Consider the following 25133-nt stretch of genomic DNA (forward strand, 5'->3'; position numbering starts at 1 on the left):
GTAACATCTCAGCAAAAGTACTGTGAACAAACCCCCAAGCAGGTAAGAAAGTAGCCATGAGTGATGAATATTTTTTGGGCATATTTCCCAGGGATTAATTCAGGCTCCTCAATTGCCATTGTATACTCACCTTGCTTTCACTGATGAGCTTCAGGAAAAGAAAAACCTACATTTATACAGCACCTTTCACATCCACTGGATGTTTTAAAGTGCTTTACAGCCAATTAAGCACTTTTGAAGTGCAGTCACTGTTGCAATGTTGGAAACACAGAAACCCAGCTGCGCACAGCAAACTTCACAAACAGCAATTAGATAATGAGCAAATAATCTGCTTTTGTGATGTTGACTGTGGGATAAATATTGGCCAGAACACCAGGGATAGCTCCCCTGCTCTTCTCTGAAGTGGTGTGTGGAACCTTTTACATCAACCTGATAGGGTAGACAGGCTTAATGTCTCATCTAAAAGATGGTACCTCAGACACTACAGGACTCCCTCAGTACTGGAGGGTCATCTTTGGTTTTTGTACTCAAGTTCTGGAATGGGATAGAATGATAAGCCCAGGAAGCCCATTGACCCAACAATAAAGTCAAAGGGTGAAACTTTCCCAAAACGAAACCAAGTGCGGTGGCGGGCGGTTCCAGCGACGCCCAGCCCGCTGTCTGTAATGGTGGATACTTGCGCCCTGTTCTGTACTTGGAGCCTCATTAATTATGCAGAGGCATGTTTCACTCTGAATCATCTGGCAGTCCTGGGGCTGATTCGTCCGCCCGCCGTCAGCTGGCGGGTTTGAAGTTCCGGGTGCCATATTTAAACACCAGTCCAACACACAATCTCAATCTCTCCAGCCCACCAGAGATGTCCGCAACCCATAAAAGAAAGGCCAGGAGCCTCAGCATGAAGTCTGCACCCCGCTTCCCCCAACAGACCCTCCGGGCCTTGGTCAGAGGAGTGCAGGAACAACGGGACATGTTCTACCCCAGGGATGGCTGCAGGAAGCACAGCAGCCTCACCTCTCGGCCTGGGACACGGTAGCGGAGCAGGTCAGTGCGGCTGACGTCCGCACCCAAAGTGCCACCCAGCACAGGAAGAGGGTGAATGATCTTATTTGCTCCACCAGGGTAAGTCATCCTTCAACACCCTCCAATATTAAACTCTCATCATGGCATCATGTCCTCAAACGGCTACTCTCTTCAGGGGTTTCACACAACCATTAGCCAGGGACACATATCAACACTCGTTCTCTCACTGAGATTGTCACATCACCACCATTCCACCTATGTTAGCAATACCACTATACCATCTAGCCAGGAAGGCGATAGCGTAGTGGTATTGTTGCTAGACTAGCAATCCAGAGACCCAGTGTAATGTTCTGAGAACCCGGGTTTGAATCCTGCTTCAGAGATGGTGGAATTTGAATTCAATAAAAATCTGCCTTCAGCTGGCTGGGGAAGACAAGGATCATTCCTGTGGGGAAGGGGAGATCGGCCTCTCCAACCAGCCTAGTATGGATCACAGATCCATCAACCCATCAAATCCTGACATTCACAGTGACTCACATGCAGTCTAGCTCGTGCTCATTAACCAAAACTCTCTTTTCCATTTCCTAGGCACAAGCACATCAAGGCCCCTCTGCCAGCCCAGCACCGCCCAAGTGCAAGACCCCGGACCTCACCCGAGGAGGAAGCCCCGGAAGAACTGTTACGGTGCTCACATGCACCCTCCACCAGCTCAGAGACACACGTCAATGGGGCACAGATGTAGATTAGGCTCAGACTCACTTTCTGGGGAACACCTCACTGACACGTCCCTGCAGCATCCGGAGGCAAGGACAGCCAGGTCTCCGGCACTCGGAGGGCTGCTGGAGTCCAACCACCCGCTCAGTCCAAGTCAGGTGATGAGCCTCTGGAAGTGGCTGACAAATCAATGCTGGTGATGTAAAGACAGGCGGCGGAACATCAGGCAGAGATTCGGTAATCACTCAGCAGACTAGAGCGGATAATAGAGGAGTCCTTCCACATTCTGTCTGATGTCGTGGCTCTGACATGCGAGCGCCTTGATGTCACTATGAGAAGGCTGGTGTCCGCCATGGAGACCTTGGTCCAGTGGACTTTGCCGGATTTGCGTTTGGCCCTGCACTCCATGGCCACACACCCTGGTGGGCACCATAAGAATGTAGGCGACATGGGGACGAGACACCTTGACCTTTCTCCGGGTGCACCATCTCCTGCAGGAGTCAGGGAGGGGCCCTCGGGCTCCCACAGGGAGGATGAGATTTAGCCGGACACCCTGGGGGTCTCCTCTCAGGACGCTCCAAGGGTATGCAACCGTTCACAGTCCCCTCTGCCTGTGACCCCTTCCACTCCAGCTTCTCAGGCCGCCAAGATTCTGCCCCTGAACAGGTGACCCTTATCAAGCCGGGGCCCTCCAGGCCTTGGGCCTCCAGAGGACATCTGGCAAGGTCATCACAGACATCAGGATGATGCAGCCAACAGGCTGCCTCCACCTATGCTGCGGATGTCGGGGCTGCATCCACAGGTAGCACTAGAGTAAGGAAAATATAAGAAAAACTGATGTCACTTTTGGGACACAGTTGTGCTAGACGTACAGCTAGATTGCACTTTTGTTAGTACATTTGATGGTTATATGAGCGTTCATGTCAACAGGAGGTGCTGTGATTTTGTACTTTGGAGCCGTCTTATTTTGAGGTTTAGCCTTCCTCCCACTGAGTGGTAGTGTCCCACTGTGCGATTCGCATTCCTGTGATGTCAACCTCAGTTGAACTAACCCTCGCACCCTTGTGTGATGTCAGGGAGATGTGTTTAAATATTTATTTGAGGTTTGTGCAGTCAGCGTTCCTACCCTTCTTCCTCATTGAGTGAGGGCAGCTCATCAGCGTTGATAATCTAGAGACATTTCTGTCTCTTCAGTGGTAGTGGCAAAAGAAAAGACGTGCATAAGAGGGGGAGATCCCTGGGCATGTCCACATCTCAGCCACAGCTGTGTTTGCATCATTAGATTGTGGCGAAGTCTTCAAGTCTTCTCTCGCATTGCTCTTGTCCCTCAGTGGGCTCAGTTCCCAGAGTGAGCTCACTCACAGGGCCCCATGGACCAAAGCAAAGATCATGGCCTGGCGATTCATGAGGCCAGAAAGGCGCGAGTGTGAATGTAGGATTCGTTCTCGCTGCAAGTGGCGGACATCTCCTTAGTTGAAAGAAGATCGCACTGAGGGCTAGGAGAGATGTGGCCATATTCCCTCACTTGACTTTACTCTTCCAGGAATCTGTTAGTGATTAATGTACCACAGGCATGTCTCCCACGTCTTCCTTCCTCCATGGCATGATCACGCTCATACTGACCCTCAGCAGGGGCCAGAGGTTCTTGGGCCTCTGGACCCTTATCCTCCAACGAGCTCACATTCTCCTCCAGGTCAGCTACTGGCAGGGATTCATCTCTTTGCATTGCCAGATTGTGAAGGGCGCAACACACTGCGATGATGCAGGAAACCCTCTCAGGAATGTATTGGAGTGAGCCACCTGAGTGGTCCAAGCATCTGAGTCGCATCTTCAGAAGTCCTATGGCCTACGCTGTAAGGGATCGTTTGGAGCTGTGAGCAGTGTTGTACCTCTCCTTGGAACGACTCTGAGGGCGACACACCGGTGTCATCAACCAGCGCTTCAGCTTGTACCCCTCATCCCCAAGCAGCCATCCCTGCAGACATAATGGCCCCTCAAAAATCTCAGGCACCTGGGAGTGTCTCAGGACATAGGAGTCATGGCAACTCCCAGAGTACCGTGCACAAACGTGCAGTATGTGCTTCCAGTGATCACACACCAGTTGTACATTGACAGAATAATAGTCCTTGCGGTTTATAAACATTAGGGGCTGCTGCCACGGAGTCTGTATAGCCACATGGGTGCAGTCTATTGCACTCTGCACATTTGGAAAGCCTGAGATGGTGGCAAAGCCAATGAATCTTGCAGCCTGGCTATCTTCATCCAGAGCAAACCTGGCATAATGATGGGCATTCCTGTAAAGGGCATCTGTGACCTCCTTTATGCATCGATGTGCTGCAGACTGAGAGATGCCACATAGGTCACATGTTGATCCTTGGAAATAACCAGGGACCAAGAAATTGAGTGCAGTGCTCATCTTCAAAGCCACTGGCAGGGGATACTCTCCAACTCCAGTGGTGTCAGGCCTTAACGAAGAATGTGACATATGTGATGTACCAGATCTCGGGACAAGCACAGACGTGCATTGCATTAATTCTCGCTCAGTTGTAAATAGGAGACTATTGGATGATAAACCTTAGGTCTGGTGAGTCACCCCCATTGCCTGGGTCTCGCCTCCTGAGCCTCCTGTTTATGCTCTAGCTCTGCTTAATCATGTCTCTCCTACTGGAGCTGCGAGTGGAGTCGCCCCTCCCTCCCTCACCTCCTCCATTGCATTAGGACCCGGACAAAGGCAGCATTGAGCCCTGGATCCATATGTGCTTTTGCTTTCTCTCTGAAAGGAAACATTAAATACAATAATGATTCAAGGGGCAAGGAAGTGAAGCTCAGAGGATGATACGATTGGAAACTATAAGTATCCATCATTTTTCCTGCCCTACTACATGGTGTCTGATGCTGCCTTGTCCCTGAGACATTAGCACACGCATTGAGGTGACCAAGATGGCATCGCAGATATGTAATATCTTGAGCGCTGCGTGGGATGATAAGGTTTAATTCAGATAAGTGACCCAACCTAGCTCTGCGCTCCAATCTCTGATGTGGCATATTAATGACCAATCAGTTGCTCATGGTCAATGACTGGATGCCCTTTGGCCTGTTAGGAGTGTTAAATCTGGTGAACATGTGACAGGCCTTCATTGATGGAATGCCATCTATGATACAACTGTGTCTCCTTCACTATTGCCTGCATTCCCAAATTCTACATTCCTGTGTTACTCTTGAGATGCAGCGATTGTGATGTGAAGCCACTGGGCAGGATTTTACCATCGGCGAACGGGGGCGGGGCCTGCTTGCCGACACGTAAAATGATACGGGATAACGTTGGGCGGAACTCCCGACGTCATCCCGCCCCATTTAAATTTTCAGGAAGGCGGGGGCGCAGCAAAATCAGCTGCGCACCCGCCGACCTGTCAATGGCCAATTGAGGCCATTGACAGATCAATTAAAGTAATTAGTGGACCTGCCTGTCCAACCTTAAGGTTGGCGGGCAGGACAGGAGCCCCGGCGGGAACTAGAAGAAACATGAAACCTCATCCACGGGCGGGATGAGGTTTCATGTAGCGTTTTAAAAATTTTAATAAAGTTTTGTTGGAAATTATGAACATGTCCCAACTCATGTGACATTGTCACGTAGAGCCGATCTCCCTGAGGCTTCACTTGGGCTCAGGGAGCTGAGTGCGCTCTTTCGTGTGCATGTGCGAAAGAGCGCACTCTCGATTTTAGGTATCCTCCCCACTCGCACATGGAACACACAGCGCTTCCCTGCGGATGTTACGCTGGGCGGGCCTTAATTGGCCCGCCCACGTAAAATGGCGTCATGCCTCCGATCGGGGGCACCGATCGGAAGCGTGCCCACATGCGCCCACCCATCAACTTCCGCCCCGACGGGGGGAAAATTCAGCCCACTGAGTTCTGAGTAGCCCTTTAACAGTGTCAATGAAGCCATTGGCTTTTAGTCGCTTTCATCACAAGGAGGTCTTCCTCATTTCTTTCTAAGCAGACTCCTGCTCACTCCAGCGGCAACAAGAAGTTAGAGGGCAACCCCAGAATGGCCTCCCTCATGTTCTCCCTTCCCCCGACTGCCATCCCAAAGCTTTCCCTCCTTGTTGACCCCCTCATGTTTATCAGCCTGACCCCTCACCTCACAGCCTACCCCCGGTTGAAGTGCCTGTCTCTGAAAGTGGAGGCCTGCATGAGTACCACGTAATTTCCCACTGGCATGGTGGAAGATTGGAAGGCGCAGCATGATTCCGACGAGCAGCTGTTTTAATGAGCATTCATGACATGCTAATGAATGCAAATGGAATTCGCGCCAATAGTCAGCCGGATAACCGACCCACCATGAAAACATTGTCGAGAGAAATGTGACCTGTTTTTACTATGTTGGGTTTCCAATTTTTTTGCCTCCGGCTGGATTCTCCATTGTCACCCGGCGCAAAACCCGCCGTGGGCGATATGGGAGAATTCTGGCCAGAGTGTCAGTTACTATCACTCTTATCATGTGATAAATATATTTAATTGGTAACCCACCTCTCCTGAGGGGATTGTGCACAAGAAGCCTAATGCACTTGAGTTAAATGTGGAAATCAACAGGTTTCCACTGACTTCCCAGTGTGCATTTTTCCGAGTTTTAACCTCCACCTGCACTCAAACCAATACATTCTTCTATGTTAAAATTCAGCCCACAGACTGTAAACTAGAAAATGTACATTAGAATGTTTAATTCAATACTAAATTACATACAGAAAGTGTAATAAAAAAGGGCAATAAAGGTAGGATTAAAAGAGAGATAAAGGACTCTGAAAGAAAAAGTTACAAAATTAAATTTTTAATATTTTAAAATACCGAACAATAATTAAAAACAGAAGGAATGCGATTCCATACTTTCAAAAGTTAATTTTCAGTGCCAGAGAAGTTGTTTGATTATACCTAAGGCCTCTATTGCTATTAAAAATTTAACTGTGCTTGAATGGACAAGCCCTAGCTTTTTCTGGCAAGTTTAGTATGTATCCAGGAAGCAAGTATCACAACTTCACACTCTTCGTGTATTTGAATGCTGAGTTTCTAAGCAAGATACTGGATAAGTTGGAGTGAAGCTTCTGGAAGAGCAAGGCAAATCGGTCAACAACTTCCTGATTTCTGTGTTTAACTGCACATGTGTATTCAGCCGAAGTTACTGTCTGATTTACTCATTAATACATGAACGCTGGTAGCTTCACCTTTATTCATCTCACAAAATATGAGCCATTGGCGTAGAAGTTGGATTGCATGCTAAAGGTGCCATAGAACCATGAAATATCACTGCTAGACTCATTCGTATATTACCAGTGTGGTGTGGCCCCCAGTCATGGCCCCAGAGGCATCTCAATGGTTGTGGAATGAATGAAATCAGATGGCTCGAACTAAGACCAGGGAAGGAGATGGAGTGTAGCGGGAAGGGGCTGTGGGAGGTGGAAGGGCAGAGACAAGCAGGAGAGGAGCAGTTAACGTTCCAGTTTTAATTTGGAGGCATGGAGAGCAATGCTGCTTCTTCTCACCTGTTAAGGATGGGAGAGAGATGGTGGGATAAATTTTCCCTCACCTCTCAATTGTTCACAACAAGGTGTATATCTTACAGGAAGTATTTTGAAACCGTTTAGGTGTTATGACTTTTAATAATAGACACGAGACAGGCTTTCTGACAATTTTAAATCAGAAGAAAAGATAAAAGTTTACTCGCACAGCACCACAAAATGTAAACACACAAACACACACGCAGGAAAAGAAGAATTCTAGAAATAAAATCCTGCACTCACGTTATTCACAGAATGACAAGAAGTAAAATCACATGTTTGATTCAGTCCTTTTTAAGATGCAGTGTTGTAGACCTAGATGGGTTCTCTCTCGTAGGTGTTCGGAGATAAATGAAAGTTGGACATCTCTGAGTTTCCAGATGAAGTTGTGGCCAACTTTCTGTGAGATTAATCCATACAGGTGAAGGCAAATTAGCCTCTGTCTTTCTGGGTTGACTGATTGTATTAGGCAGGGTTCCTCTCTTCTTGTTGGAGGATGGTCCCCCTTGTGCCCTGTTGGTCTCCAGACTGACTTGAATCTGGCTGGTTCTTGGAGTAATTAGATGTATTATCAGAAGTCAGTTTTACTCATGTGACCACATGATCACTACTTCTACGTCCACACAAGTTATTCAAATTTAGAAGCCAATCAAGCTACACAATGGAGGACGAATGATGGCTGTTCACACCTACTTGTGATAAATTGGTTTCTCTATACCAATCTTTGTTAAGTTTTGAGCTCACAGGCACTGAGGGGGAGAGGCCAAAAATCGGATTCCCACCGGTGGGAAATCAGTTCGGCATTTTCCCCTCATCAATTTCATGATGCGCTAATGGTGGGTCAGGTTTCCTGCTGATCCATGTCGGGAATGCCAGCTGCATGCATTACCACGTCATGAATGCTTATTATAAATGCTACTCGCCAGAATCATGTTCCCCCTCCAAATCTTGCACCAAGCCAGCGGGAAACTAGACTGGTCTAAATCATGTTCAGAAATGAATAGTATGCACCTGTCTACCTTCACTTCATTTGTGACTTTGAGGTGCGGGCAACATCCAAAGCTACTTGCAGCAGCGCTTCTCTGGTTTCTGAGCGATGGCGGTGTAACACCACACTGGTGGGGATGTAGGATTGGTCTGCTCATGCTGGGTGCCTCCATATCCCAGGAAGACACCATTGTGCAGCAGCTCTCAGCCAGGGCTGCACCCTGAAACAGAGACCAGCATTGTAACTGGTGGTGGGGAAGGTGGAAGGATGATGGAGACATGGTGGTCAATGGTGTATGGCAGGGTTGGAAAGGAGGGAAGGATGACAGCGACATGGGGGGGTCAATGGGGTACGGTGAGTTTGGAAGGGAGGGAAGGGTGATAGACACATGGGGGTCAATGGAGTATGGTGGGATTAGAAGGTTGGGGAGGAGGAGCAATGGCAGGCAGAGGCAAGACCGTGGGTGGAGAAGCTGGAGCCTGCATGGAAGTCTAGAATGCAGACAGAGAAGTGGGTGGATGGGAATTGAACTGTATGAATGGGAGGGGAATAGGAGTGGGGTGGGGATTGTGTTAGTGTTGCACAAGAGGGGTGGGTTGCACAGGCACTCATGGAATGGGGGGTCAGGTGGAAGGGAGACTGTGTTGTGATCCATTATGAGAGAACAGGAGAGCTCATTACAAGACAGTCATTGTCCCTGGCCTGGGGCCAAGAGGTCAGAATTTTTTTTTTTTTTTGTAAAAATATACTTTATTCATAAAAAATCTTCAATCACATTCAAAACCATTTCAAAAACAACATTACAAGGGTACAATCCAGGTTAAACTTTTACAAAATGTATCACCAGGTGCATCAGTACAAACAATATTACAATCATTTACAGCCTTTCATTTTGATCTGTACAGCCCGAGGGGCTCTAAACAGTTCCCAGTCTCTCGGTGCGCTGTGGTAGAAAGGTCTTAGACAGCGACCCTTCCCCATTGCGCCTTTGCGGCAGCTGCCCCAAGCTTTAGTGCGTCCCTCAGCACGTAGTCCTGGACTTTGGATTGTGCCAGTCCGCAACAATCGGTCGGGGACAACTCTTTGTGCTGGAAGACCAACAAGTTTCGGGCAGACCAAAGCGCGTCTTTCACCGAGTTGATGATCCTCCAGCTGCAGTCGATGTTTGTCTCGGTGTGTGTCCCTGGGAACAGCCCGTAGAGCACAGAGTCCTGTGTCACAGAACTGCTCGGGATGAACCTCGACAGCAACCACTGCATCTCTCTCCAGACTTTCTTTGCAAAGGCACAATCCACAAGGAGGTGAACAACGGTCTCTTCCCCACCACAGCCACCTCGAGGGCACCGTGCAGAGGGGGTGAGACTCCTGGCGTGTAGGAAGGATCTGACGGGGAGGGCCTTTCTCACCACCAGCCAAGCTACGTCTTGGTGCTTGTTGGAAAGTTCTGGCGATGAGGCATTCTGCCAAATGACTTTGACAGTCTGCTCGGGGAACCATCCCACAGGGTCCACCCTCTCCTTTTCCCTCAGGGCCTCTAGGACGTTACGTGCTGACCACTGCCTGATGGACTTGTGGTCAAAGGTGTTTTTCTGCATAAATTTTTCCACCAGGGACAGGTGGTACGGCACGGTCCAACTACTTGGAGCGTTCCGCGGCAGCGTGGCCAGACCCATCCTTCGCAACACCGGGGACAGGTAGAACCTCAGCACGTAGTGACACTTGGTGTTTGCGTACTGAGGGTCTACGCACCGCTTGATGCAGCCGCACACAAAGGTGGCCATCAGTATGAGGGCGATGTTGGGCACGTTTTTTCCCCCTTTATCTAGAGGCTTGTACATCGCGTCCCTGCGGACACGATCCATTTTCGACCTCCAGATAAAGCGGAAGATGGCTCGAGTGATCGCCATCGCGCAGGAGTGTGGAATGGGCCAGACCTGCGCGACGTACAGCAACAGCGAGAGTACCTCACACCTGATGACCAGGTTCTTACCCGCAATGGAGAGGGAGCGTCGCTCCCACATGCCCAGTTTCCTTTTCACCATAGCCACTCGCTCCTTCCAGTTTCTAACGCCTGCCCCGGTCCCTCCGAACCATATCCCCAGCACCTTCAGGCCGTCAGCCCTGACAGTGAAGGGGACAAAGGATCGGTCAGCCCAGTTCCCAAAGAACATGGCCTAGCTCTTCCCACGATTTACCTTGGCTCCCGAGGCCAGTTCGAACTGGTCGCAGATGTGCATCAGTCTGCGCACCGACAGCGGATCCGAGCAGAAGACGGCGACGTCGTCCATGTACAGGGAGGCTTTTACCTGAGTGCCTCCACTGCCTGGGATCGTCACTCCTCTTATGCCCGGATCCTTCCTGATGGACTCGGCAAAGGGTTCTATGCAGCACACGAAAAGGACAGGCGAGAGAGGACAGCCCTGCCTGACTCCAGATTTAATCGGAAAGCTATCTGTTTCCCACCCATTGATTGAGACTGCGCTACTGATGTTAGTGTAGAGCAGTTGGATCCAATTTCGAATTCCCTCCCCAAAGCCCATTTTGGAGAGCACATCCCCCATGTAGGTGTGCGATATTCTGTCAAAGGCCTTCTCCTGATCCAAGCTGATGAGGCAGGTATCCACACCCCTGTCCTGTACATAGGCAATCGTATCCCTGAGCAGCGCCAGGCTGTCAGAGATCTTCCTGCCTGGCACAGAGCAGGTCTGGTCAGGGTGAATCACCAATTCCAGAGCGGATTTGACCCGGTTGGCGATGACCTTGGACAGAATCTTATAGTCCACATTCAGCAGTGAAATGGGTCGCCAATTTCTAATTTCCTCCCTTTCCCCCTTGTGCTTGTAGATGAGGGTGATGATGCCTTTCCTCATGGATTCTGACATGCTGCCGGCCAGGAGCATACTCTCGTACACTTCTAGCAGGTCTGGGCCGATCAAGTCCCACAGAGCCGAATACAACTCCGCCGGCAGGCCGTCGCTTCCGGGGGTTTTACTCTTCTCGAAGGACTCGAGGGCCTTAGTCAGTTCGTCAGGAGTTAGCGGTTTGTCTAGGCTCTCCCGCGTACTGTGGTCTAAGACCTCCGTGATAGAGGACAGGAAGGACTGGGAGGCCGTGCTGTCCGTGGGCTTCACGTCATACAGACCGGCATAAAAGGATTTGCTGATCCTCAGAATGTCGGACCGTGATGACTTTACTGAGCCGTCTTCTTCCTTCAGGCTGCTGATCACAGAGCGCTCTCTGTGTACCTTTTGGAAGAAGAAACGTGAGCACGTCTCATCCTGCTCCACGGAGCGGACTCTGGAACGGAAGATGATCTTGGAGGCCTCCGAGGCAAAGTGCGAGGCTTGCTGGCCCTTCACCTCTTGGAGCTCCTCCTTGACATCGACCCCCATCGACTGCAGCCGGAGCAGATTCTGCATCTTTTCCTGGAGTCGGGACATTTCCCTCTGTTCCTTTCTAGCTTTCTGGGTGCCTTTGCGGATGAAAAACCTCTTGATGCTTCCCTTGGTCACTTCCCACCAGTGTGTCAGGGACTCAAAGAGGGGTTTCACGGTTCTCCAACCTTTGTAATCCCTCTTGAGCTCCTCAATGTTCTCTGGGGTCAGCAGTTGCACATTTAGCTTCCATGCCCCCCTGCCCACCCTCAGGTCTTCCTCCAAGTGGCAGTCCGCCAGTAGGAGGCAGTGGTCAGAGAAGAACACCGGCTTGACTTCGGTGGATCTGACTGTGAATGCACGGGACACAAACAGGAAGTCTATCCTGGAACGAATGGACCCGTCTGGCCGCGACCAGGTGTATCTACGCTGCGCTCCGTCTGCAGGGTTGCTGAAGACGTCGTGCAGCTTGGCATCCTTAACTGTTTCCATCAGGGATCTGGACGTAGCGTCCAATCTGCTTCCGGCCCTGCCGGATCGTCCAGCCGCATCGATGATGCAGTTGAAGTCCCCGCCCAGAATGACCGGCCTGGAGGTCGCCAGCAGCAGTGGGAGCTGCTGAAAAACCTCCAGCCGCTCAGCCCCTTGTGCCGGGCCGTACACGTTAATTAACCGGAGTGGAGCGTTCTTGTACATTACGTCTGCTACGAGGAGTCGCCCGCCCACCACCTCCTTGACCTCGGAGACGGTGAAGTTGCCTGCCCGCAGCAGAATACCCAGGCCGGAGGAACGAGAGTCGTTTCCGCCCGACCAGATCGATGGCCCGTGGGACCACCATCGTGACCATTGCCTGTAGGAGCTGAGGTGCGGTATCGCACACTCCTGCAGAAACAACAGGTCAGCTTTGACCTTGGCTAGGTAGTCCAAGGTCGCAACACATCGCGTAGTAGATTTAATGCTACGCACATTTATGGATACAATCTTTAAACCCATTTTAAAGCATTTATTCTCCTACCAAACCCACTGTCTCTGAGAGTCCCAGACCTTTAGTCTGCTCCTTCATACCCGTAGTGAGCTCAAATTCCTTCACTTTGGCTGGGCTGAGGTAGATCTCCTTGGCCGTGTTCTGCTCCAGTGGCATCTGGAGGTTCACGTAGTGAGCGGGTTTTGAGATGACCTTTGCTGGAGAAGCTTCTCCAAAACTCACCCCCTCTGGGGGGTTGCTGTTCCCGGCTTCCTGGAGCTGGGGTGCGATGATTGCCTCACTGCTCCCAGATTCCAGGGGCTGTGGTGCACTGGCCTCCTCAGGTTGCAGGCAAAGTTGGGGTGCGCTGGGCTCCTTGTTGTCTCCAATTTTCTGGAGCTCGGGTGTCTCGTCCTCCAACGCCCTGGAGCTTTGCCGCCTCTTCTGTCGGTGCCGCTCTGGCACTTCATCATCCGAAGAGCTGCTGCCCTTGTCAGAGGTCAGAATGAGAGATGAAAGGCAGTGCTGGGGTTTTGTACACCTCATAGTCAGGTTGAGAGATTAAAGGCAGTCCTGGGGCTTTGTGCACCTTTTGGTCAGGGTGATAGACTAAAGGCGCACCTGGGGCTTTGTGGGCCATGCTACAGGGCTGTGCATGGCACACATGTCACTGTCCTACTCCAGAGAGGGGCAAGCCCTGTGCATTCAACTGGAATAAGACACAGCTTGGTGTGCAGGGCGTGTTCATTGTCTTACAGTCACTGGCGATGGGCTGCCTGACTTGGTACTGGGCTGCGGATGGATGATCAGGGGAGGCATCTGCAGCCTGTGAATGCAGAAAACATAATAAAGCGGTGGGGGGTGGGGGGCTGGCGGCAGTGGGGGTGGGGTGGGGGGGGGCAGCAGGGTGGGTGGCCGGGGCACACAGTACTTGAAGCTCCCTTGCGGGTCTCTCCTTTTTATGTGACCATGCACACAGCCTCGAGATGGGGAGAGGTGAGGTCCACATGGGGACATCAATAGTGATGGGTTCAGGGGTGAGGGCTAGAACACCCACCACAATGACAATGGGATCCAGGGTTACTGGAGGACACTGGAGAATAACCCGAGGCAGGTCTACGTGCACATCGTGAGGCTCCAGGAAAATTGGAGGGACCTGAACACTGATAGGGGGAGGGTCGAGGTTGGTCTCAAAATAAAAATGGAGCACCACCATCTTGAAACCCCGAAGTTATTGTGCAGTTTAAAATCGAAACTGGAAAAGAATCTGCATGGGAGGGGTCTGGGGAAGCGTGGGATGAGCCCACAGTTGGACTAAGGGGCCCCTTCAGAAGTCATCCTCAAACTGCTTAGAGTCGCAACATTGAAAACGAGGCAGAGCAAAGAGAAAGGAGGATGACTTCCTTGAGAAGGTGCCATTGGAACCCATGCCTTTTGGTGCACTTTAACAAGACACTGCAGGAGTCATTGACTTCGCAATACAGTTGCTCCATTTGAGCATTAACTGAGAGGTATGTAAGAACGGGAAATGAAGACAACCTTAAGGAAGCACAGCTGCTGCATATCTGCCAGGTTATCAATGAAAGACTGTAATCTGCTTTCTCCAACTGGCATGGATCATGGGCTAAAGGGCATCCAGTCATTGCTCATGTGCAAGTTAACCTTCATCAGTATGCCAGATCAGAGATTGCAGGAGTGCCTTTGGTAAGGTGGAACACTTCATGAATGCATCCAAACCTCTTCCAAACTCTGTGGAATGGAGATGTCAAGTATCAGGGTTGGCATCTTGGCCACTTCGATCTGTGAGTTTGCACCTCAGCTACAAGGCTGTTATCAGCAAAAAGCTAGTAGCGCAGATGCAGCTCTAGGGCATGACAGTGGCTGTTTGTGAGTGGGAACTTTACTTTATTTGCTCAATATTCATTAATCTGTTGTATATATCAGTCCACAGTCAGAAGGAGGATTGAATAATGAAGTCTGAGCTCCATGCTGCCTTCCTGATGGCATTGATTTGATTAAGGAGGAGGAGAAGGAGGGCCTGGCACCACCTAGCACAGCCTCGAGAGGAGGCCTTGCCTGGGGTCCATGGTCCAGGGGAGCCCCAGCAAGAACCAGAGGACGATAAGGTTAGACCCATTCCACAGAGGCAACTCGGACATCCAAGGGTCTACCGAAAAAGACTTTCCTATCTGGAGATACAGAAAAAGGCAATGCCGTGCATGTCTATGCTTGTCTAGGATCATATCTGCCCAATTCTGCAGGAGGATCTAAAGCCCCATGGACTGGGAGGACGTCCCCTGCCAGTGTCACTGAAGGTCACCGCCATGGACAATTTTTTTGTCTGCCGATCATTCCAGGGATCCACAGGGGATATATGCAGCATCTCACAGTCCTCAACACATAAATGTATCAAGTAGGTGACAGATATCCTCCACAGTAAGGCACATCATTATGTAAAGTTTACACTTGATGAAACTAGCCAGGCTGCTAGAATTCTGGGGTTTGCAGCTACCTCTGGTTTCACTAGAGTACAGGGTGCAATCAATTGCACATATGTGGCTTTGAGAGTTCCATGGCAGCAGCCCCTGATGTTCATTAACAGGAATGGGTTCCACTCCATTAATGTTCAGCCAGCATGAGATCATCAGAAGCAGATCATGCATGTTTGTGCCAGGTACCCTAGGAGTTCCCATGACTCACAAATCCTGAGTCATTTCCAGATGCCTCACATTTTTGATGGGCCCCAGTGATTACAGGGTTGGCTGCTTGGGGAAAGGGCTACCTATTCAAACGATGGCTCATGACGCCCATGCGTCATCCTCAGATCTCCTCGGAGGAGAGATACAATATAGCTCCACACGACCCATCATCAAGAAGACCATTGGCATCCTGAAGATGTGCTTCCGATGTTTGGACCGCTCAGGTACTCTCATGGGCTCTGCAGTACTCTCCACAGAGGGTGGCCCAGATCATCATGGTCTGTTGTGCCCTTCACAACCTGGAGCTTCAAAGGGGGAATCCCTTGCCAGAGGGCGACATCAAGGAGGCTGAGAGCTCCTCAGACAATGAAGATCAGGAAGGGCAAGAAACTGAAGAGGGAAATGAGTGTCAGCTTCCACGTGAGGATGTTATCGAAGAAGCACAACGTGGAAGATGTGCCCATGCCAAGCTGATAGCCACAATGTTCCAGGGGGAATAAGGTGCAGGTAACGGGACATGGCCACATTCCTCCTGTCCCTCCGTGCCATGCCAGTGCACTGACAGGCTTTTACAACCAGTAACATTGAGAGCAAGTTCAGCATTCGGACTTGCACATTCAACCCTCATGATTCACCAAGCCCTAATCTTTGGAAAAATCAGCAGCGAAACCTGTATCCGTGCGCTCTGGGAAGTAAAAGTCGGCACAACAGCTCAAACGCTGCATCAAAGGACTTCATGCAGTCATCACCACCTTCATGAGAAATTTTTAGCAGACACTGAGATGCGCCCATGGTTGGAGAGAACATCATGGCTGCAGCTCTTGTGCTTTGGCACTAACAATGAAGACAGTCTTCTCAGTTTGAAAGGCAATTACAGCTAACCCTCATATTTAGCCTGCCTAGCTCCATGATGTATTGTAAGGAGTTGAGGTTACTAACGCTTTTTGCAAACACTTCCAATAAAGAGTTTGACACATCTCCCTGACATAACACAAGGGTAGAGTAACTATCATGAGTCAACTAGACAAAGGGAGGCAATCATGGAGTGTGAGTAAGGCTCGCCCTTGCAATAAAAGGGCATATAGATGTTATCTGCATGATGTTTTCAAATGATGAGACCATTCTCATGAACAGCAAATGTATTTACAAAGGTGCATGTTATACACAGTGATTGAACACCCGTGACCCAGAAGTGATGTCAAAGTTTCTAACCCTACCGCCATGCCTGGGTCCATCTCCGACATCCGCAGCAGAGGTGGAGGCAGCCTGCTGAATGCTACGCCATGTTCTTTTTGACGACTTTGGCAGGCATCCTCTGGTAGGGGGGGTGCTTGAGGCCTGCTTTGGGTCTTCTGCTGTGGGGCAGATGCACCCTCCTCGGCCTGTGCAGCTGGAGATGGTAGGGTCACAGGCAGAGAGGATTGGGATCATCTGGACACTCTCAGAATCACCTGGGCGGATGGTCCTGGGGTGTTCTGCTGCTGGTCCTCCTCCCTATGGGTACCCAAGGGCCCCTGCCTGACTCCCTTAAGAGAATGGGCTCTTGGAGGGATGTCAAGGTGCCCCATTCCCCTCTCACCTAGCTACAGGTGGACCCCACCAATGCCTATAGTGATGAAGCGCAGGTCCAAGCGCAAATCCAGCAGAACCTGCTGGACTAAGGTCTCCAAGGCACCCACCACCCTTCCCACGGTAACCCCGAGGTGCTCGCACGTAAGAGCTATGACATCAGACAGAATGCAGACAGACTCCTCTATCCTTTGCTCTGGTCTGTTGATTGCCTCTCGCAACTCTGCTTCATATTCCGCCACCTGCCATTGCATCTCCAGCATTTTTTCCACAGCCGTTTCCAGAGATTCATTATCTGCCTCGGACTCAGTGGGTGCCTGATCTTCAGCAGTCCCCCGAGTGCCAGAGACCTGGGCTGTGACTGCCTCTGACTGCTGCAGAGGTGTGTCAGTGAGGTGTTCTTCAGAAAGTGACCCCGAGCCTAATCTAGATCTAGGACCCACCGGGGTGTGTGTCTCTGTGCTGGTGGAGGGTGCAGGTAAATGTGGTGATTGGTCTTCAGTGAATGGATCCTCATCACCCCCTCCTGAGGTGGCCTAGGGAGCTGGGGCTTATGTTGTCTGTGCTGGTCTGTCTGGACCTACAGCTGCCTGTGAGAGAGAGAAGATAGATTTAGTTCATGAACAGGCTGAATACAATGCTGTATGTCATTCACTGAGAATGTCAGGATGTGAGCAACTCATGGAGGGTTCATCCACACTGTCTTTCTGGGAGAGGTCAGTCTCACCTTCCCTACAGAAGCGACCTCTCTCCCCACCCTGCCAACTCATCGAAATTGGAGAGCTCCTGAATGTCAGCCCTCCCTCCTCCAGTCTCTGATCTCCCTCTTGTTGTGGTCAAGCTTGGCCTGCATGAAGACAAATGGATTGAATGTGATGAGAAGGGATGGAGCAGAGGTTGGGAAGCATGCATGCCTGCTGTGTGTGCTGAGCCCTCCCCATTAAGGGCTGAGAATGGAGTTTGTGCAGCATGATAGATGAGATGGTGGTGATGTTAAAGTGCTTGTGAGACAATCAATGCTGATGCCTCCCCTGCTGACATTGCGTGAGATCTCTGGGCAGTGTAACCCTTTGAGTACATGATGCCATTATGAGAGTGTGAGATTGGAGTGAGCTGAAGGTTGACTCACCCTGGCAGATCAGATGAGATCATTCATTCTCTTCCTACACTGGTTGGCGTTTCTCTGGCAGTCTCCCTTGCAACCACCTCTCAGACCAGCGAGCTGAGGCTTGTGGGCCTCCTGGAGCCATCCACTGGGTAGAGGACATCCCGGTGCTGGTGGACTCCATGGATGAGAGCCTTGAAGGAGTCAATGCTGAACCTTGTTGCAGCCTTCTTCTTGTGCGCAGCCGCCTAGAAACATTTCCTCCAAGAAGCTGGGCTGGAGTGAATGTGTGTGTGTGTGTGTGTGTGTGTGTGTTCGGGTGGCGTTTAAACATGGTGCCCGGACATTTGACCCCATTAGATAATACCGGGGCGGATGAAGCAGATCCCGACCTGCCATGTGACTTGGAGAGCTACTCACCTATGCGTAATTAGTTAGCCTCACAACACGAAATTGGGTGCGAGTTCCCGCTGCATCACCCAACGGGAAACGTGCTGCAAAAACCCGCCCGCCACTGAACTTATTCTCCAAAAATGGAAAATTCTGCCCTGAGTCTGGGGTGGGGGAATTGAATTTGACTTTTGGTAATAGGAGGTGTAATTTCACAAGCGGGTTTGTGTTCAGCATGCCCATTCAAAGAAGGGTGCTTCATCCACAGTCATTTACATTTCAATGACTTTCCAGAAGCATGTTCGGACATAAGTTAACTCTTGTCCATATATAAATCACAAAAGGTCACCTGACCTTTGGAGGCCATCTTTGTAGCACATTGCACCACTTTTTAAAGAAAAAAATCAATTTCAGAGAGTCCACATTGAATTAAGTCTGTATCTTGAAAGTCAGGAACATAATATATCTTCATTAGGCATGATAGGCCATACATTGAGATTAGGTATAAACTTTACATCTTTTGAGACCAAACAATGAGCTCACAGAGAAAATGAATTCCAAAGCCTCCCTTCGTAACTGCCCCATTAAAACCCTGACATAGAAAAGAGTTCTCACTCAGCATTGCCGAATCAGATTATGTCCAGGGATTAATGGAGACTTTGCAAGTAGTTAAAACCCGGGTATACTTTCCTTCAGTTGGTCTTTCAAGTTGATGCATGAAAGCTGTTGCTAAATTATACAGGTAATTGCCAGCATCAATTCAACATAAGCTCAAACAACTGATCACAAAATCAGCGGACCTACACAGAATGTAATGTAAGTAATGAAAGCAACTAGTACGTTCATCTTGTCTCTAGCGATGGGTGTTGATTGCCTGTAGAGGCATTTTTAGTTTGTATTATCATAACTTTTCTCACTCAGAATTGTCTGCATAACTTTGGGAAAGTAAACTGATTAATATAATATCCAAATGTCAAAATTTAAATAAGAATGATGCTCTAAAAGCATGACTATTTGATATAGTGTTTCTCTTCCTATTAAGAATGTCAATGATGTATTACTGCTGTTATCAAATACATTAATGACATGCAGAGCAAAGCAATTAGTAGTGGTCTAATTATTGCTCCTTATGATTATTGATAATCAATGGCAAAGCCCCTAAGTGGCAAAACCTGAAACAATGGGTGTAATATGGTCTGTCACAATGGGAGGCGCCTTCCAGCCAAAGGAATACGTTTGAAATGTAATTGTAACATAGGGAATGCTGATAGATGTAGAGCGGGATTAGCAATGCTTGCAGTGGTAGGAGTAGCAAGGCCAGTGTCAGTGTGAGAAGGAACTGCAAGATATGAGGCTGTGGAAGTGAGAGTAGCAACGTCTCTGAAAGTAAAACAAGAAAGTTAGTTTAAAATTTAAAGGCATAAAATGTTATTTCTTTTACTATTTACTTGCATTCTAAATCCTCCTTTACCTTTAAAGGTAAAGATGGCAGACTATATTACACCCATTGCTTCATGCTTTGCCACCTTTACCTCTTCCCCACCCATCATAAACACCCAATTTCTGGCATTGCATGTGCCGAACATTTATCCAGTTTTATGATCATGCACTGACCATGGGAAATGGAACAGAATTAATGGTATAAGTGATGAGTGACTGGCTATCCTGCCCTGTCTCACTTCTGATGGGAGAATGAAGCCTGAGAAAAATCTGAGCCATGGAGAGAAACTCACAGAAGCAAACTTTTGGTATTATTATTAAAGAAAAACAATTAAAGCTCAACATGATCCAATTCTTTACAATGTTGGTAGGAATAGGCAATATGGATGCATGGAGATTCATGAGGAGCACAAACATACCAACAAAAACAGCTTGGATTGTGAAATCCCAAATAGATTTGCCAATAATTCTAAATTAAAGAGACAATAAATTCTGATGTAGCAGTCATAAAACCTACAGAAGGGTCAAGACAAAATTTGCAGGACAATGACAGATGAAATCAACAAAGACAATTACAAGGTGTTAGACAGAATTATAGAATAACAGCCCAATGTGTGTGTGCCAGCTCTTTGAATGGAATATCTAATTCCCGCTCTATGATACTTCCCAAATAGTCTGCCTTTTTTTCCCTTTTAAGTATATATTTCTCTTTGGAAAGATACTTGAAACTGCCTTCACCGCCTTTTCAGGCAATGCTTTCTTGACAACTTGTTGCTAAAACAAATTGCCCACATCTTTCCTCTGGTTTTTTTTACCAATTATTTTCAATCTACTCATTACCAACATTCTTGCCAGTGGATACAGTTTATCCTTCTTTAGTCTACTAAAATCTCAATGCCACTATTTCTCTTTACTGCCTTTGACATTAAGGCAGCATTTGACAGAATGTGGCATCAAGGAGTCCCAGTAAAATTGAAGTCAATGGGGATCAGGGGAAAATGTTCCAATAATTGGAGTCATACCAAGTACAAAGGAAGATAGTTGTGATTGTTAGAAGCTAATCATAGCCCTAGGACATCACTGCAGGAGTTCATCTGGGTAGCATCCATCTTCAGCTTTATCGTCAATGGCCTTCCCTCCAACATAAAGTCAGAAGTTGGATGACCTTTGATGATTGCACAGTGGTCAATTCCATTTACAACTCCTCAAATAATGAAACAGCCTGTGCCTACTTGCAGCAAGCTATGGACAGCATTCAGGTTCGGGCTGATAACTGACAGGAAACATTCACTCCACACATGTGCCACACAATGACCATCTCCAATAAGAGAGAAGCTAACCATATCTCCTTGACATTCAATGGTATTATAATCCCTGAATCCCCCACTGTCAACATCTTACGGGTCAGCATTGACCAGAAACTGAACTGGGCCAGCCAAATAAATACTGTGGCTACAAGAGCAGTTCAGAGGCTAGGAATTCTGTAATGAGAAACTCTTGACTCACCAGAGCCTATCCACTATCTACAAAACACATGTCAGGATTGTACTTTGCCACTAGCCACTCTCCACTTGCCTGGATGAGTGCAACTTCAACAACACTCAAGAAGCTCAACGCCATCCAAGACAAAGCAGCCTGCATAACTCAGCACCCCATCCTCCATCTTGGCAGCAGTGTGCACCATTCACAAGATGCACTGCAGCAACTCACCAAGGCTCCTTTGACAACACCATTCAAAAATATGATGTCTACCAGCTAGAAAACAAGGGCAACGGGTATGTTAGAACACCATCAGCTGCAAGTTCCCCATAAAGGCGCATATGATTCTAACTTGGAACTCTACCATTGTTCTTTCACTGTTACTGAGTCAAAATCCCAAAATGCCTTCCCTGACCACAAAGTAGGTGTATCAGTGGTGCAGATGACAGTATCGGTAGGAGTGACTGCCACACAGCCCTTGTGGAGCCAAAGTCCCATCTTCACATTAAGGATATCCTCAATCGTGCTGTGTAGCCTTACCACAGTGCTAAATAGGATAGATTTCAAACAGATCTAGCAAGTCAAGACTGGGAAACCATAAGGCACTGAGGGCCATCAGCTGCAGTAGAATCCTAATCTGTAACCTCATGGCTTGGCATATCCTCCGCTCTACCATTACCACCAAGTCAGAGGATCAGCATGGTTTAATGAAGAGTGCAGGAGGGCATGCCAGAAACAGCACCAGGCATATCTAAAAATGAGGTGTCAACCAGGTGAAGGTAAAATACAGGACTACTTGCATGACAAACAACATAAACAGCGAGTGATAGACAGAGCTAAACGATTCCACAACCTATTGATAATTTTTAAAAATTCGTTCTCTGGATGTGGGCTTCGCTGACTGGGCCAGTATTTATTGCCCATCCCTAGTTGCCCTTGAGAAGGTGGTGGTGAGTTGCCTTCTTGAACCGTTGCAGCCCATGTGGTGTAGGTATAACCACAGTGCTTTTATAAAGGGAGTTCCAAGATTTTGACCCAGCGACTGTGATATATCTCCAAGTCAGGATGGTGAGTGACTTGGAGGGGAACTTCCCGGTGATGGTGTTCCCATCTATCTGCTGCCTTTATCCTTCTGGATTGTAGTGGTTATGGGTTTGGAAGGTGCTGTCAAAGGAGCCTTGCTGAATTCCTGCAGTGCATCTTGTAGATGGTACACACTGCTGCTACTGTGCGTCGGTGTTGGAGGGAGTGAATGTTTGTGGATGTGGTACTAATCAAGTGGGCTGCTTTGTCCTGGATGGTGTCAAGCTTCTTGATTATTGTGGGAGCAGCACTCATCCAGGCAAGTGGGGAGTATTCCATCACACTCCTGACCTGTGCCTTGTAGATGGTAGACAGGTTTTGGGGAGTAAGGAGGTGATTTGGTCTTTGCAGGATTCCTAGCCTCTGAACTGATTTTGTAGCTACAGTATTTATATGGCTAGTCCAGTTCAGTTTCTGGTCAATGGTAACCCCCAGGATGTTGATAGTGGGGGATTCAGTGATGGTAATGTCATTGAACATCAAGGGCAATGGTTGGATTTTCTCCTGTTGGATATGATCATTGCCTGGCATTTGTGTGATGCGAATGTTACTTGCCACTTTTCAGCCCAAGCCTGGATATTGTCCAGGTCCTGCTGCATTTGGACATGGACTGCTTCAGTATCTGAGGAGTCACGTATGGTGCTGAACATTGTGCAATCATCAGTGAACATCCCCATTTCTGACCTTATGATGGAAGTAAGGCCATTGATGAAGCAGTTGAAGACGGTTGGGCCGAGGACACTACCCTAAGGAACTCCTGCAGTGATGTCCTGGAGCTGAGATGACTGACATCCAACAACCACAACCATCTTCCTTTGTGCTAGTTATGACTTCAACTAATGGAGAGTTTTCCCCTGATTTCCATTGACTCCAGTTTTGCTAGGGCTCCTTGATGCTACATTCTGTCAAATGCTGCTTTGATGTCAAGGGCAGTCGCTCTTACCTCACCTCGGGAGTTCAGCTCTTTTGTCCATGTTTGCACCAAGGTGGTAATGAGGTCAGGAGCTGAGTGACCCTGGTGAAACCCAAGCTGGGCATCAGTGAGCAGGTTATTGCTAAGCAAGTGCTGCTAGATAGAAAACAAAAACAAAAATAAAAATACCTGGAAAAACTCAGCAGGTCTGGCAGCATCGGTGGAGAAGAGCACAGTTGACGTTTCGAGTCCTCATGACCCTTCAACAGAACTAAGTAAAAATAGGAAAGGGGTGAAATATAAGCTGGTTTAAGTTGGCGGGGGGTGGGGGGGGTGGGGGGCGGAGGTTTGGGTCAAGAAGAGCTAGGTAAAGGGCCAGTGATAGGTGGAGATAACCAAAAGATGTCACAGACAAAAGGACACAGAGGTGTTGAAGGTGGTGATATTATCTAAAGGAATGTGCTAATTAAGGGTAGAAAGCAGGACAAACAAGGTACAGATAGCCTTAGTGGGGGTGGGGTGGGGTGATGGAATCTAAAAAGGCTAAAAGGTAGAGGTAAAACAATGGATGGAAATACATTTAAAAATAATGGAAATAGGTGGGAAAAGAAAAATCTATATAAATTACTGGAAAAAACAAAAAGGAGGGGGAAAAAACGGAAAGGGGGTGGGGATGGAGGAGAGAGTTCATGATCTAAAATTGTTGAACTCAATATTCAGTCCGGAAGGCTGTAAAGTGCCTAGTCGGAAGATGAGGTGCTGTTCCTCCAGTTTGCGTTGAGCTTCACTGGAACAATGCAGCAAGCCAAGGACGGACATGTGGGCATGAGAGCAGGGTGGGGTGTTGAAATGGCAAGCGACAGGGAGGTCTGGGTAATGCTTGCGGACAGACCAAAGGTGTTCGGCAAAGCGGTCACCCTGTCTGCGTTTGGTCTCTCCAATGTAAAGGAAACCGCATTGGGAGCAACGAATGCAGTAGACTAAGTCGAGGGAAGTGCAAGTGAAATGCTTCTTCACTTGATAGTATAGCATTGTTGATGATCAGCTCTCAACATCTTGAGGCCACTTGCACAGATCAACATGTGCCCCTGCACACATCCTGGAATACTCCCCCTTACCCCAGGCAAGCCCTAGCCCTGCAGCCGTTGAAAAGCCAAGCCCATCTTATGGCTGGCCTGGTAGGTAGAATCCTGCCCTTGAGCCCTCCTAAAAATGATGTGGTGCTGCCTGCGAAGCCTGGCACTGATGATTGTGAGTGCTGCCTGAAGCAAGGTCAGCAAACAAACCTCAAAGTCCTGAGCAAATTGCAGCTCGCCAGGTGCACATTGTCTGTTCTACCATTGTGAAACATGTCAGCATGCAATCATGCCAACGTACCCGGATTGTCCAGGGTGGGGCAGGATGATTCCAGTGAACAGGGCTTATAATGAGATGCTGAAGCATTGAAATACTGAAATTAGGTTCTCAACGTGCAACAGCTAGGCTGATGGGTGGAGTGGATGATTGCAAACTGGTTTTACAATGCTGTGAAGCCAATTTTTGCGATCTCCTGATATTTTCCGTTCCCGCCGCTATGGTGCCTGCACAAACCGGAACAGAAAATCTCGGCTGTTAACTCTGTTTCTACCTCTACAGATGCTGCCAGATCTGCTGAGTGTTTCCAGCACTTTTTTTTTATTACAGATTTCCTGCATCTGCAGTGTCTTGCTTTTACAATTTTAAAACTTAGACGGATGCAATTTACAATACTGTTATTAAATAAACACAGTTTCTCAAAAAATAATCATTGTACACACATAACAGCATCGAGAATGGTAGTTTCCCTAGCAGTCTGAAGGCTGGG

General features: G+C 48.6%; 1 protein-coding gene across 2 annotated transcripts in view; it reads left to right on the forward strand.

Annotated features, from left to right (window-relative positions):
- pde5ab (phosphodiesterase 5A, cGMP-specific, b) overlaps positions 1–25133 on the forward strand; it is a 232917-nt gene that overhangs the window by 13070 nt on the left and 194714 nt on the right. Inside the window, exon 1 of one of the 2 annotated variants that reach the window (XM_078543308.1) lies at positions 19097–19191. The exons of the other annotated variant lie outside the window; for it this stretch is intronic. Coding sequence (XP_078399434.1) covers positions 19190–19191 — 2 coding nt within the window. The 5' untranslated portion in view covers positions 19097–19189. Of the gene's footprint in view, positions 1–19096; positions 19192–25133 lie in introns of those variants that run through there. 2 annotated transcript variants of the gene reach the window in all.

This window comes from Cetorhinus maximus, chromosome 1 (assembly GCF_964194155.1).
Source record: "Cetorhinus maximus chromosome 1, sCetMax3.hap1.1, whole genome shotgun sequence".
Classification (NCBI taxonomy): domain Eukaryota; kingdom Metazoa; phylum Chordata; class Chondrichthyes; order Lamniformes; family Cetorhinidae; genus Cetorhinus; species Cetorhinus maximus.